The following is a 13,849-nucleotide window of genomic DNA, read 5'->3' on the forward strand; positions in this document are numbered from 1 at the left end:
GAACCAGTAAAAAATATACACAGCTCAATGAAAAATACGTGAATACTAGAAAATAACGCGTACACTTTACTAACCTTAATATTTGGCCACAAAATCGCGTCTACACATCGTCGCTTGACACTAAAAAAACTCAATGATTAGAAGACAGTCAACGTTCTCCCACTACCAAAATGGCCGCTTATTCTCCTTCTCAACGTTTGGTCGCAAAAAGTCCTGGATAATGCCGGCCAGACTCTATGCGAGACTGGAAACAACATATTTTCCTGGTCCGCAGAAAAGGTCCGCCATTTTCCCTGCTAACAATAGCTTCATGACGTCATGACTGTCCTAATTTATCGGGATATTCCGGGCTGTTTATAAGACAAACTGAGCAGGCAAGAACGTTATGCCTTACTCTGCGTTTACAAATGGTGTAGACAGCGCGTATTTTTATGCAGTTTTTTCGGTTTCCAACCGTTAGGCCTTTGTTTGACTCAATCGTTTGGCTCTGAAATGTTCGGCTGGCCTTTAGCAGCAGAAGGGCTGCTGCTAATCAGTGATAATAGGAACACTAAAGGATAGTTCTATTGTATTCTAGAAAGCCTTTACACAGGTTTGTATGAGAAAGAAAAAAAAATGCTAGACACTTTTGATAAGGGACGCAGTTTTTAAATGCAACATGACTTAGACATAAACATCACATCATCAATTAATGTTTATACATTTTCATTGGCCGAAAGCCCACCACGTGACCTGCGAATGACCGCCTACAAATAATGGCCTTCTCATGCGTAGTACCGTCTAAATGTGTTTTGCTGCAAATAATATTCTGCTCATGCGCAATTGTAACCGCGCTCTTGTGTGAAAAATAGACCTCTTTAGCTTGGGCGGTTTGTTTTCCCATTGTAGACCACGTGATATTTTCTAGAGAATTTTTCTTTTATGCATCTTAAAATTATTCATTAAAATACATGCGACTATTTAAAAATTTGAAAGCAAGAATTCTCAAGAACATCATCATGTGGTCTGCAATGGGAAAAAAAAACCGCCCAAACTAAAGAGGTCTATTGCAGATGACTTCCTTGAGTTGTCAGAGAGTGATTCAAATATGAAAACAAACTTGGTGATTGAATGATAAAACAATTAACGAACTCGGTGATCGCAAAATATCGGCAAGTAATTGATCTGCCCGCCATTGACAACCTCGTCCAATATTTGTTTATTGTTTGTATGGAAACCTCCCCTCTGCTCCGCAAAAACATATATAAGTATTTACCAAAGCGGCGCATATCCTGTTACTTCAGCTCGATCATTTCATCTCTCATCGTCAACTTTTTCAGTCACCTCTTAGATTAATTGTAAGTATTTCCTCTTTCCCCTTAGTATAGCAGTCGTTCTTGGGTACTGTGGGGGTAATCTCGGCAGATATGATCTATGCACTTGTGATGTAAAGCGCGCAAGCAAAGTGTCTGCGTCAGGTTTGGGGTGGTCGCTGAATAATTACTGAAGTGATCCATCACTTTCACCGTGAATAATTGCTTTAGTATTTACCACATAAGCTGAATAACTAGAGGATCGGACCAAGCATTTACTGTATTTCTGACAATAAACAGACAAATGGTCAGAATTTCAAAATCTTCCTAGGAGGTTAATAGTACTTTAATCACCGGGTAATCACCGCTGAGTTAACTTAACAAAACGTACTATTCACTTGTGTGGGATGTAGTAATGAGTTTACAAGACCTTACTACCATCCAACTCTGAAAACGGAGACTACACTTTCCTTCAAAGAGGGAATGCATGCTACAGAAGGAATTAAAGCTGCAAAACAGAAAACTGAGACAAACTGACAGAGGTAGTTTCAGAATTATTTCAGAATAGAGTATCCACAGTTTTCAATGCAATTTCGGAAGTTTTTGTTGCTTTGAGCTCAGTATCTTGGGAGGCGAGGTTACCATTTTCAGAACTTCCATCCCGTCGTTCTTTGCAATGTTCAACGCCCTTGTTTGTCGTTCACTGTCGTTCAGGGGGACAATGCTAAAAGTGGATTCTGAAGAATGCGTGGAATAAAGACATTCATTTTGCTTCTGGTCTTACTCTTTGGGCCCTTCATATCCTTAGGAAAATATATAGAAGGTAAGTGAAACGCAACTGACGACACGGGGTTACTCACGAGCTCTGTTGTTGGGTGTCCGCTAGTTTTCCAGCAGCTGTGAACAGATATTTGTAAACTGCAGTCTAGATTTCGACGTAACCAACTTAGGCCCAGTTCAGACGTCGTGCTTTTGCCGTGCCGAACTAAATTTAGGAATTAAGTTCGACAAAAGTACGGCAAAAGCACGGCGTCTGTATCAAACTTTTACATTAAGTTCGGCAAGCAATTAAGTTCGACAAGCTCTGCCGTGCTGCACGACTCTGTCGAACTCTGGCACGGCAGTGATCCAGACGTCGTGCTTTTGCCGCGCTAAACAAAATTCATATATTTTATTACATATATTTTATGTATTTTGGCGAGATTGCGTTCCCACGGGGAGTTAGGAGGAGAATTGTTACAAGGCATCAGTGAATGCTGAATTTGGTTCGACTCTGGCACGACGTCTGAATCAGAGTTGTTTCTTTGCCGTGCTACGGTCGAACCAAATTGCAATTAAGTTCGGCACGGCAGAAGCACGACGTCTGAACTGGGCCTTAGGGATGAAAACTGACGAGAAAGTTGGGAGAAAGAATCACTTCTTCCTCATTTGTTGTTGGCAATAGTCTCCCACCAATTTTAGATGAGTCGAGGTTGTAACTTTACAGAATCTGTTTAAAGATTTTCCATATTTTTGAAAACCAGAGGTGCAAACAAGCAAGCTCCCCAAAATACCGCTATTACTATTACCTCAATACCTACCATATTTTAATCATGTAACAAAAAATAGTAGTATTGCATCGGCATTTGTATTCTTGTTCGTGAAGGGTAAAGTTTAACTTACCTAGTCAAAAGAGGAACCTGGAAAGGAGAAGGGGTGTTGATATAAAATATACTGGCCCACAGAAATATACCAAAATGACAAATGGTACTAAATATAAGCAGGGTTGCTGCTTTCATTTGCTTCTCTCATTGAATGCAATGCTTGTGAGATACAGGTGCCATTTTGTCATTGCGTGTGTTAAACACAATCTTGTCAGGGTATTCCCTAGAATGGTGTTTCCCATATCATGGTCCTGGTTGGAGATAGAACTGTGAGAATGAAGTGTCCTGACAAGAACACAACATAATGACACTGGCCAGGGCTTGAAGCTGATCTTCATTTCCTAAAGTCCAATTAATTCAAATGTCAGAAATTAAAACTACAAGCTTTCCTTTCCCTCACCTGCATATCGCATGTATGATGAATGAAGTACTGGCCTATTACAATGTTCCCTACAAAGTTAATGTTTCCATCCATTATGATGTTAATTGATAGAAACTAGTGAGAAGGAAGCGAACAGGGATGAAGCTGAGGTGACTGATGATAGAAGAGAAATGGAAGATGAAGGAGAAGAGAAAGAAGAAGATGAATATGATAGAGATGAACGAGAAGAAGAAGAAGAGGAATATAATAGAGATGAAGACAGAGAAGAAGATGAGCAAGAAGAAAGAGATGCAAGAGAAGAAGTAGCCCACATTCCTGAACAATCATCAGAGGATCCATCACAAGAGGAGGCTGATGATGATGATGAGGACAACCCCAGAGATGAATTTGATGAAGAAGAAGAAGAGGTTGATAATTTGCAAGACGATAGAATGATGGATCGAGATGAAGGCGGAATGTCGCTTGCTAGTCAAACAGAGCAGGATGTGCCTGATCAAACAGGATTTGAGGGCTTCAAAAGAGTAAGTTGATGTAACTCAGGAAAAGAAGCAATTGTTTTTTTGTATAGAGATGTAAAATATAAATCATATTTGACATGGTCAAATTTTACAACATCAGCTATAAGTTGTGGTCAATCAGCCACAGGAACATGTACGGTGTGGAAATTTTAATCTAGCAAAATGCTTTGAAAATGAAATCACTTCTCAATACATTAATACTTTACCATGATGGTGTTTGCATGTTACCTGTTAACCTCCTCATGCCTTGTGGCACAAAGGGCCTTCTTAGTCTGCTGCGATTGTCTTGGTTTCCTCCCATGAGCTCCACCCTGCCTTCACCTTTGCATATCTGACCTTAATTACTTAGATTTTCATGATGTTTTGAAAGGTGTGGAGGCTTGATGGTTAGTTTTAAAACTGGAATCTGGATCTAGTGGTTCGGGTTTAAGTCCTGGCTGGGAACACTGTGTTGTGTTCTTTGGCAAGACACTTTACTACTGTAGTGCCTGTCTTGATCCAGAGTATAAATTGGTGGTGGCAAACTTAATAATGGGGGTAACCTGGTAACCTTTGGCTTGAAACATTATTTTCTCTTTGTTTCTTCAGAAAGTAGAGGAGATTAACAAAGCGAATGAAGAAATGCAAGCAGAGATAAATAAGTTGAAAATGGAATTTGATAAAGCTCTTTCTTCAGACAGTAATAATGTAAGTCTTTAATAAATCATATAAACTGTACTGCAGTCAAACCATCCTAATAGGGACATCAAAGGAATGGGACCTAACACTGTCTGTATTTTTTTATGGAGTGACAGATATGATCCTAATTTTATTTTAAAACTTATTCCTAGGAAATGACTTAGATCAAGTACGAAGACTTGTTAGTACTGTAGACTGTTTGTACTTGTCAAACAAATTATCTTTCAGTCCCCCAATTGTTGCACCTTGCCTAAATTTAATTGATGAAACTCTCCATACTCTCCACTTCTTGAGGGTTTTGATCTTGGGTTCTGTTCCATGTTCGTAAGAATCATGTGCTATTAAAAATTACACCTCTAATAGCTAAACAATGATTCCTAAACAAAAGAAATACGTGTACAATCATGTGTATGTTCCTTGTTTGCCTAAGTTATGTTTGGACAGAGCCTAGATCTGGGAAGGAATTATAATATTGAGATCAAGGCAATTTCTTTGCAGTGATCTCTTTCTAAATTCTCTGGACTGTTTCTCTTGATTATGTATTGATCATGCGAGGAGAAATTTTTTGCTGATCACTCTATAGGGGCTTTATTTACACTTGTAAGGGTTGTAACAGTTAAAGATGATTTCCAGTCCATACTGTGCAGTTTCAGCACCCTAATGTTTATTAATTTTGTCTCACTTGATGGAATGCTACTGATGTCATTCGTTATAAACCACATACCTTATCTTGGAGGCCTTTCAAATTCTTTTTCCAACAGCTTCATTGATTTTTACAGCCACAAAGTTGTTTCATGAAGTGATAAGAGAAAGAACGAAGCATAAAGCTTCACATCCATAATGGCGGTTGACATGAAACTTTGAATTTACTTCATATAAATAGTTACAAAATGTTACATTTTGTGGTGTCTTACATGAAACAAAACAAGAAACGTAAACAAACTCTTGAAAGTACGCGGTACGGACTGGAAATCATCTTTAAGTTGTGATTTATAATGTTGTTTGTCCAACATAATGTTTAATTCTAAGCAATGTTTATTGATTGCAGGATGAGGGGAGATCAGCTCCAATCCCTTATCACGGGACGTTCATATCTGATTCACGGAAGAACGTCCAGATCTGATTTCTGATCAGCAATAAATACTAGCGCAGCTGTACGTTGTAAATTTTACCATGTTCTTTCTACAAGTTTTCCTCTCTGTCACTGGTATACAGGGTGCACCAGATATCTCACTAGATATGCAGCATGTTACAAGCAGCAGTGTTATCAAGGTCAGGGAAGATACTGCTGAGGATACCAAGGGCACTGGAGTACAACAAAGAACATACAATGAAGGTGGTCTCATCAGACAGTATTCAGAAATGGGAGAAGATGCTAATATAACCCCAGATGAGGATTATTAAGTCACCAACAGACTCAGAAGAAGTGTGTGGTGGTGATTCTTTAATCAAACCTTAAAAACGAAAACTTAATCTGTTTTCTGAGAAGTTGAGATTTTTTCATTGTTTTGTTTTCAAGAAAAATGTTAAGTTAAATTTGCATTCCATTTTCCTCAGAAAATGAGTCAACATTGGGTTTGGTTTCTTTTGTTTTCTCAGGAAATGAAAAGCCAAATTTTGTGGTCAGCCCAGTTTATATACTGACAATTTCCATCATTTCTTTTCATGTAAATGTTTATATGTTTAGATATATGCAAAAACCCTTCAACTGCTTAGCCAGTGAAATTATGAAATAAGCTTTAATAAACATGAATAGATAACTTCTGAGTGGCAAAAATGTAAGAACCTGGAATATGTGTTTCAATGTTAGTTTTATTAGTTCATATTTAAGGTTTTTTATTTGCCTGTTTCTTGTTTGATGGTGAAGACTTGTTTTCTCCTACAACATTCTCAAAAATTATTTACTGTTGTAAAAAGCAGGCAGTCTATTTAAGTGAAGTCTATTATTTTATGCTATTAATAGCTGGTTATTAGGATGCATTGAGAAAGTTCAAGAATCTGTCTAACTTGCAAAATTTATTGCTCTTCTCTGGATTAAATCAATAGGTTTAGTCTCAGAGTTACTAAGCTACGGACCATGCCATGATGGTGTGACTTCTAGAGTAATCTTGATTTCTTGTGGTGTTCTTTGATAATTTTCATAATGAAAACTGGATACGTTACAAATGTCAACAAAGATTTACTAGTTACGGCAGCACTTTGCTGCCAGATAGTATCATTCCTTGTTGTAAGACTTTTTGTGCTTATGAAGAGATTAGAGAAATGCTGATGTAAACAAAGATTGTTAATACATGTATTTTTATCTGCAACACAAAATTCAATATGTTTTTTTGATTATCTACACTGTACTTATGTGCAATATTTTAATGCACAGTTCGTTCTTGTTTGTTAAGGGAATTTAGTGTTCTAATTTAGCTGTACAGTGTGAACGTTTCTTCAAGGAAAACTGTAATATAATGTGGGAGAGGTTTTACTTTGTCTTGGTGTTATTTAGAAATAAAAGTTTTTAATAACATTTTTAATCTGTTATTTTGTTAGTTTATTTGCTTGTTTCTTGACAGCTGTTTGCAGTGTCCGGTAAACAGTGTGCGTTAGCCTGGCCTTAGTTGTTCAGTAATGATCTGCACTGGATAAGTCACTTTCCAGTAGATGGCATAGCATTTTTTTGTTAACACTTCACTGGCCACTGGATGATAATTTATTTGGTGGATTGCATTATCCACTCTTTGAAAACCTGGGCCATTATGGGTACATATTATCATCTTGCATCCCTGTGCACACTCAAGTATTTATAGAACATCAAAGGGTTTGCCATCTTTATAGATTGGTACAAAGCTGTAGCTGTATATAAAATATGTAAAATATAAAATATGTAACAGGCCGAAAACTTCTGGCAATATTAACAGAGTGGCCGTAAGGCAGGGGTTGTCCAGGCCAGAATAAAGTGGCCGTAGTAATAAGGTGGCTGCACTAACAGGGTGGCTGAAAGGTGGGTTTCCACTGTACTATCGTGGGTCTGCAATCTGCGCATGGAGCTAGCAAGAGATGAGTAGTACTGAGTAACTGGTTGTTACTTGCACACAGAGATTCAAGTCCGGGTAATAAGCCAACAGACAACTTGTATGTCTTCAGTGAGGATTTCTGACCCAGGAATGATTGCATGAAAAGCAAACTAACATAATGTTTAATTTTAATTGTTTATTGCGCTAATTTTTTCTTGAGCTAAAATTTGGCAAAATCTAACAAAAATATCATCTTATTAGGTGCACAATAAAAGTTTTCTTGTCTGAATACATTCAGGATAAATAATTACAACTGCTCAGTATCTGGCCTAACTAAAGAATTCATTTAATTACAGTCTTTTTATCCTGGAAATAATTAAAGTCTGATTTCAGACTGCAAATCATTCACTCCATGAGCTCAGTTGTAGTTTGTTTCAGTAAATTAAAATAACTATAAATAGAATAATATCAGCAAAAATGGTCAGAGAAACTTAGACTTTTGACTGGAACATTCATCCACTCTATGGTATCATTTTGTGTCATTTTAAACATTACTTCAATGTAGGATCCTTGCTCAACCGAGTATCACTTTGCATAATTTGGTGGTCATTTCAGTGCACTAGCTTGAAACTAGACTCTTGTGAAGATGAATTCATCACATCTACCACGCCAAATTTTTCAGTTTTCTCCTCTTACTATTCTTTAAAGGTCATCTATTGTCACTTCGAAATCATAACTTGAATGTTCGATTGATCTCCCAAAACTTTGCACTAGCAACTCTCATGTTGTCTAGTAACACATAGATATCCCCAAAATATAACGACAGCAAAGTTATGCAAAGCAAAGAGGTTGAGAGGATCTTTATATAATAATTAACTATTTTGAGCGGTAAGGGGGTGGGGGTGGGGTGGGGGTGGCAAGCATTTTATTTGTTAGTGTGATGGAAAAAATTGAAGTACAGTGCACATATTTGATGCATACTAGCTGTCACCGGGTCCAAAGTCTGTAACTGACACTTCACACAAGCCAAACACAATTACTAGCTATAGTCCCTAACTCAATGAAAGAGCTCTGAGTTTTATTTCTGTAAACAATTTGTACATCCTAGACAGTCATGAGACGTGAGGTAGATGAACTATTTTTTTGAACTAAAGAGAAAAGTCTCCTTAAAGGACATAACAGTTGGATCAGATAGAATAGAAAACCTGGGAAAATTGAAAAAACTGCAACTAAAATTAAAATCGCTAATAAAATGTTAGTCCAAAATTTTATGACCTCTCTTTCCTTCATAAATTCATTCAGCTCACTGACATAAAGAAATTTGTTTCTGTATTCTTGAGGCAGTTCAAACTGAGATGGAATAGGAAATAGAGACTGGTAAAAATCCACCAGGAGGGCTTTGATAAGTTCTGCATCCTTCTTGCTATGGTCTATGTTATCATTCAAGCAGACAAACTTTTTCTTCTTTCCTCTTATAGCATCTAACTGTTGTAGAACAGCAGATGCGTTGTCGCGAATCATGTGAAATGCGACATCTTCATCTCCAAGAGTTTCAAACTTGTTCTTTGTAACACCCTTGAAAGAATCATTCAGCATTTTTAACAAGGGATCACATCTCTGGAGAAATTCCAACGACACCTGTGGCAGTATCGGGTGATGATTTGGGTTAGATTCATTAGCTTCAGGTATGGTCCTGTTGTCACACTTCAACAGGGCTTGCTCAAGAGAATTCAGGTCATTTAGGTCTAAAGGCAAGGTGTACAGCCGTGTTGCCAGAGTACGCAATTCTCGATCTGACAGTATTCCTGAATGGAAAATAAATAATATTGCAAATTGCACTATCAGAATCAATGCCTCACTTTTAATTTACCTCAGGGCAAAATTAAATTCTGGCCAACAGAAATCCGTAGAAATTAAGGTACATGCAGGGAGGTCAATAAGGGCCGTAACCCGTAACACCTGTTATGGCTGAATATGTTTGATGGACCCTTGATGTTACAGGTGAACTGGCCTGTAGTTGATACAATTCACCCATAAAGTAACAAGTTTGCTACGGGTGTGAAGATCAAGGCTACAGGTGAATTAAAACTTAATGACAGCCCTGACATGTAGGTGAAGATTACGTCTGCATCAGGCCAAGTGACCCATAGAGCAAGAGCAAAACCTATGAAAAAGAGAGATGTAGAAAGGATCCCAAGAAACAGATGTACTCTAAATGTACACGCAGAAACTAACAAGAGCTAAAATGAAATATTAATACAGCCATCTTTGGGACAAGTAGTTGCAGTTGTATTATGTTGGTTGTATTAATTAAAAGTGGTAATCACATTTAATGGGTAGTTAAAAAAAAGAAAATGGCTGACTAAGCATGTTTTCTTCGCATCAAAAAAAGGTAGCTGTACTGAAAAGATGATCAAATTAACTGGGTGGTCAGGGATTCCAATGTACATACTGTATTCAAAAACTCATCCAAACCTGAATGATCGGCATCCACCTCTGCAAAGAACTCTGTGACATTTGCACATCTCTTCTGTCCAATCACAAAGTAGTAATAGGAGAATGCAAACTGCATGTCATCTGAACTTCGAAGCTTATGTGAAGATGTTTTGTCAAACTCTTCAGGTAAAAGAGCTTGTAGCTCTTCCATGATCTTCAAATCAATCATGTGAGGCATATGGGCAGGAACTTTTCGTCCCATGTACCCAAACTTGCGATTATAGATTCTGTGTACATGAAGCAGTGAATCTGCAAATGTGTCCATTAACTTTCGGCCAGGAGCATGATAATTTGTGAATTCCTGTGAATGTTTCCATCTTTCACTGTATTTTTGAAGCTGACTAAATGTTCCACGTCTTTCCCAAGGGAGAGAACTTGCCACACTTTGCAGTATTTGAGGCGAAGAGTGACCATAGCGATTTGCCCATTTCCTGTTACTCTCCTCCTGGTCATTTTCAAATGACAAGTGTTTTTGTTTAGTATTTGCAATCCAGTCTACTAAAAAGAAGTCATCCTCTGACGGTTGCTGTTCTAAATTCTCATGGTGATCTTGATGGTCCTGCTTGCCAATGTTATCATAAACAGCTGCTATTTCTGACATCTCAAATGATAACAGCTTCCTTTGATGAGATCGTGATTCCACTTTGTGATTTCCCACAGGCTCAGAAGTCTTCATGTACTCAGCTTCTTTGCCACTCTTTCTTTCCTAAGGGTTAAAAAAAGTGCACTGTAATTCATGAAAAGACACAAAATTGTACACAACCATGTAATGCACAAACATGATAGCATTTTTTGTGGTTGTGTAGATGGGGTGAGACAGAAATTAACGTCTATTCAACCACTGTTTCAATCCAGATTTTTGTTCCCTCCAAGGGGAACAGAAATTGGTTTGAAAAATTGAGTAGTTTGAGAAATCAGGGGTAAGATTTCAGCCATCTTCGTTGGTTTTCATGTGGGTCCTCAAAATGGAGATGATGGTTTTTGAGGAAGTAGGAAAACCCTCGGAGCAAGGCAAGAACCAACAACAAACTCAACCCACGTATGGCACCTGGCTGGAATCGAACCTGGACCACACTGGTGGGAGTGGAGAGCTCTAACCACTGTGCCATCCCAGCTCTCCCGTAATAATAATTAGCACTCAAGACAATCTCTCTCACTTTACACATTGATTAGAGTCTTAGACTGCACTTATCTACTAACCTGTTGTTCCAACTTGGTAGGAACTGTTACCTTTACTTCTGTCTCAGGTAAAGGTGATGTTAACATGGCAACCGGTACATGAGCTGGTTCAGTTGGAACTATGGTTAAAAAGTCATGTAAAATCTTGCTCTTCTTTCTTGCATAGCCTTTCTCTGTCAAGTCCCCATCCTTGTAACTTTTCTCAACATCTGCCAATGCATTTTGAACATGTTGTGGTAAAACTGTGTCATTTGAAAGCTGAGGTATCTCATAGTCTTGGTTTGTTAAGGGTGGCCACGTTGGTCTGTGAACAGACTCATTAGCAAGCACCCAGTAATTGAAAGGTTGGTTAGCATTCTGAATTCTGATTGGATAAATAGTCCTTGGAGGTTTTGGTACGTTTGATGATGGAGTTTTGAGTGCCCTTGTCGTTGTTAATTTGCTTGGTTTAGGAGTTGTAATTGGAACTGCCTTGATCTCTTGTGCTGCTGTTGTATCTATTGTTGCATTAAAGTGAATGACTGCCTTTTTTGTTTCATTCTTATCCCTATATCCTTCAATCTTGAAGCTGACAGATGCTGAAGTACAGTTTACTCGGAGAGTCAGAGTAAACACTTTATATTTTTGAGCCACTGTAGCTGATCGTACACACTGGGTTTCAGAATACTCTCCAGAAGTTACTTTCCCTTCATTAAAAACTTTTGAAATGTTGAAATACAAAACTGTTATGCCTTGAGGTATGTCAACTGTGTGTGTGTTTTGATCGACATCTACGTGATGCAATTCACTGAACTGTGCAACTCCACAGTCACCGGCATCAAACCCACACTGCGCAACATTGCAAGTTACATCGCAGTAACGATCTCCTACCCAGGTATCTGCACATCCTGGAGAGCAATACTGTATGCGAAAACTTGAGTGCTGGCTCTGCCACCCCTGATAATTCCACTGAGTCTTACGCTTGACACCAAGACAGTCACCACCATCCCAGTCGCACTCTGAAACATTGCAAGCTTTGTCACAATACTTGTCATTCACCCATGAGGAAGGACAGCCCTCGTTACAGTTTGGGACAGGCCATGTTAAATAAATCTTTTGTCCATTAGCATGGGTATAAAAGTCATCTGGCCATACATTGTCAGCAAACATGACATCATCATTGAGATATATGAACTTTGGTGACAACCCTGGGATTCGATGAAGATGAGCTTCTATAGCTGGAGAACTAAAGGTTGGAAGATGACTTTTATTGAGGAAAAGCTCTTCATGAGTGACTAGTTTAAGTCGTGGATTGTCTAAGTTGAGCCAAGATGGTATTTGGCCATTTGTAACAATAAAAATGTTTCTAACCCATGGCGCATGCTTTTCAACTGAACGGAGAGAATATTTTAACTCCTCATTGTCTGCAAAACGACTTGCAGAGATATCAGCATCCTCTTTTTTGTCATCATTTGTGCCCTGCTTCAAAAAAAATGAGGCCCAAATCAAAAAGGCTGGGGCTAAATTCAGAGATTTTCCATTAAAAGTCAAACTTAATTTTAATGCAGAAGAGGCTGACACCTTGTCTGAGAAGTATGCAACAATAACAAGTTTATCAGCATGAAAAATCACATTCTTTAGTTTACTTCCAAAACGGTCTTTTAAATCTTTCTTGACTTTTTCCACTTCATTTGCTCCTTTCAAGTTCATAATCATCACTTCAGTGTCACTCCTCACTGCAGTGGGTCTAGTAGCATCACTTGTGTAATAACCTTCTTTGCTGCGATAACTCTTATCTTGCCATCTGATCTTAACTTTCAACGCGTCATCAGTCTCACTTTTTCCGGGGAATTGAATTACACTCACATGTTCCTTACTTGCATCTGGCGTGGTGACGTTAAAACACCTGGTAGCTTTCGCGAACGAGAAATCGATCCCGCGTAGTTGCGACAGTTGCAAATCACCCAGGAGACCATTTTCCACAATGACACTGAAAGCTGGAACACAATTTTCAAAAGGGCAGCGCGAATCGCCTATTTTATCGCCATTTTTCTCCGCTGCTCCTTTTCCTTTCTTTTCCTTCTTAGAATTCAACGCTTTCTCCGAAATCAGCTTAGCAATTTCTTCGTCTGTAGCATTTGTTTCGCTCCTCAACTTCGCTATTTCTTTCAATGTGGTTCTATTTTGTTCCAACTCCATTTCTAGCTTAAGTTTCTCCAAATCAGCGAGTAACTTTGGATCGCTTCCATTGACCCAGGTGTAGACGACATCAATCGGTAATGGAAGGCAAAGTCTGTTCTGATATGAATTTCCAAGAAGGTTATCGTGAAAGGCATTGAACCTTACGGCATACTTTTGCATACTCCATTCAACAACGACTTCTCCAAACTGAAAAGCTGAGATTAAAGTCAGCAACAGGCCCCCGATACACAACCATATCCCATACCGAGACGACAAGCAAGTGTACGTCTGCCTCTGGAGAAGCTTCCAAAGCGTCTGACATAATGCTCTTTTCATTTCGAGAGCTTTGTGGAAGTTTGTGCAATAATAATTCTCCGATTCGGGATGCACCGGCTATCCGCCATGTTCGCCTGTCATATGATTACCAGGGGAATGACCACTGAACAGCACGTGATTTCCACCGCTGTTTCAAGGACATGCGCAGTGGCGTCCTTACGTG

At 38.6% G+C, this 13,849-nt stretch overlaps 2 protein-coding genes across 3 annotated transcripts; one reads left to right on the forward strand and one right to left on the reverse strand.

The window, feature by feature from the left end:
- Window positions 1-1,955: 1,955 nt before the first annotated feature.
- LOC145485833 (uncharacterized) lies at window positions 1,956-7,031 on the forward strand. Of its 2 annotated transcripts, none has more exons than XM_081464477.1 (4): window positions 1,956-2,115; window positions 3,429-3,838; window positions 4,424-4,522; window positions 5,729-7,031. In XM_081464477.1, exons 1-4 carry the CDS (start codon window positions 2,037-2,039, stop codon window positions 5,915-5,917), a joined length of 777 nt encoding a protein of 258 aa, XP_081320603.1. In that variant the 5' UTR covers window positions 1,956-2,036; the 3' UTR covers window positions 5,918-7,031. The 2 variants fall into 2 exon arrangements, with proteins under 2 accessions (XP_081320603.1, XP_081320604.1); XM_081464478.1 differs by having other exon boundaries at window positions 5,562-5,854.
- Window positions 7,032-7,710: 679 nt separating this feature from the next.
- On the reverse strand, window positions 7,711-13,765 carry LOC145485831 (N-acetylglucosamine-1-phosphotransferase subunits alpha/beta-like). The gene is made up of 3 exons (XM_081464474.1): window positions 11,212-13,765; window positions 9,991-10,717; window positions 7,711-9,320 (listed from the first exon to the last, which is right to left on the reverse strand). Exons 1-3 carry the CDS (start codon window positions 13,684-13,686, stop codon window positions 8,620-8,622), a joined length of 3,903 nt encoding a protein of 1,300 aa, XP_081320600.1. The 5' UTR covers window positions 13,687-13,765; the 3' UTR covers window positions 7,711-8,619.
- Window positions 13,766-13,849: the final 84 nt, after the last annotated feature.

Source organism: Orbicella franksi, chromosome 4, assembly GCF_964199315.1.
Source record: "Orbicella franksi chromosome 4, jaOrbFran1.1, whole genome shotgun sequence".
Lineage (NCBI taxonomy): Eukaryota > Metazoa > Cnidaria > Anthozoa > Scleractinia > Merulinidae > Orbicella > Orbicella franksi.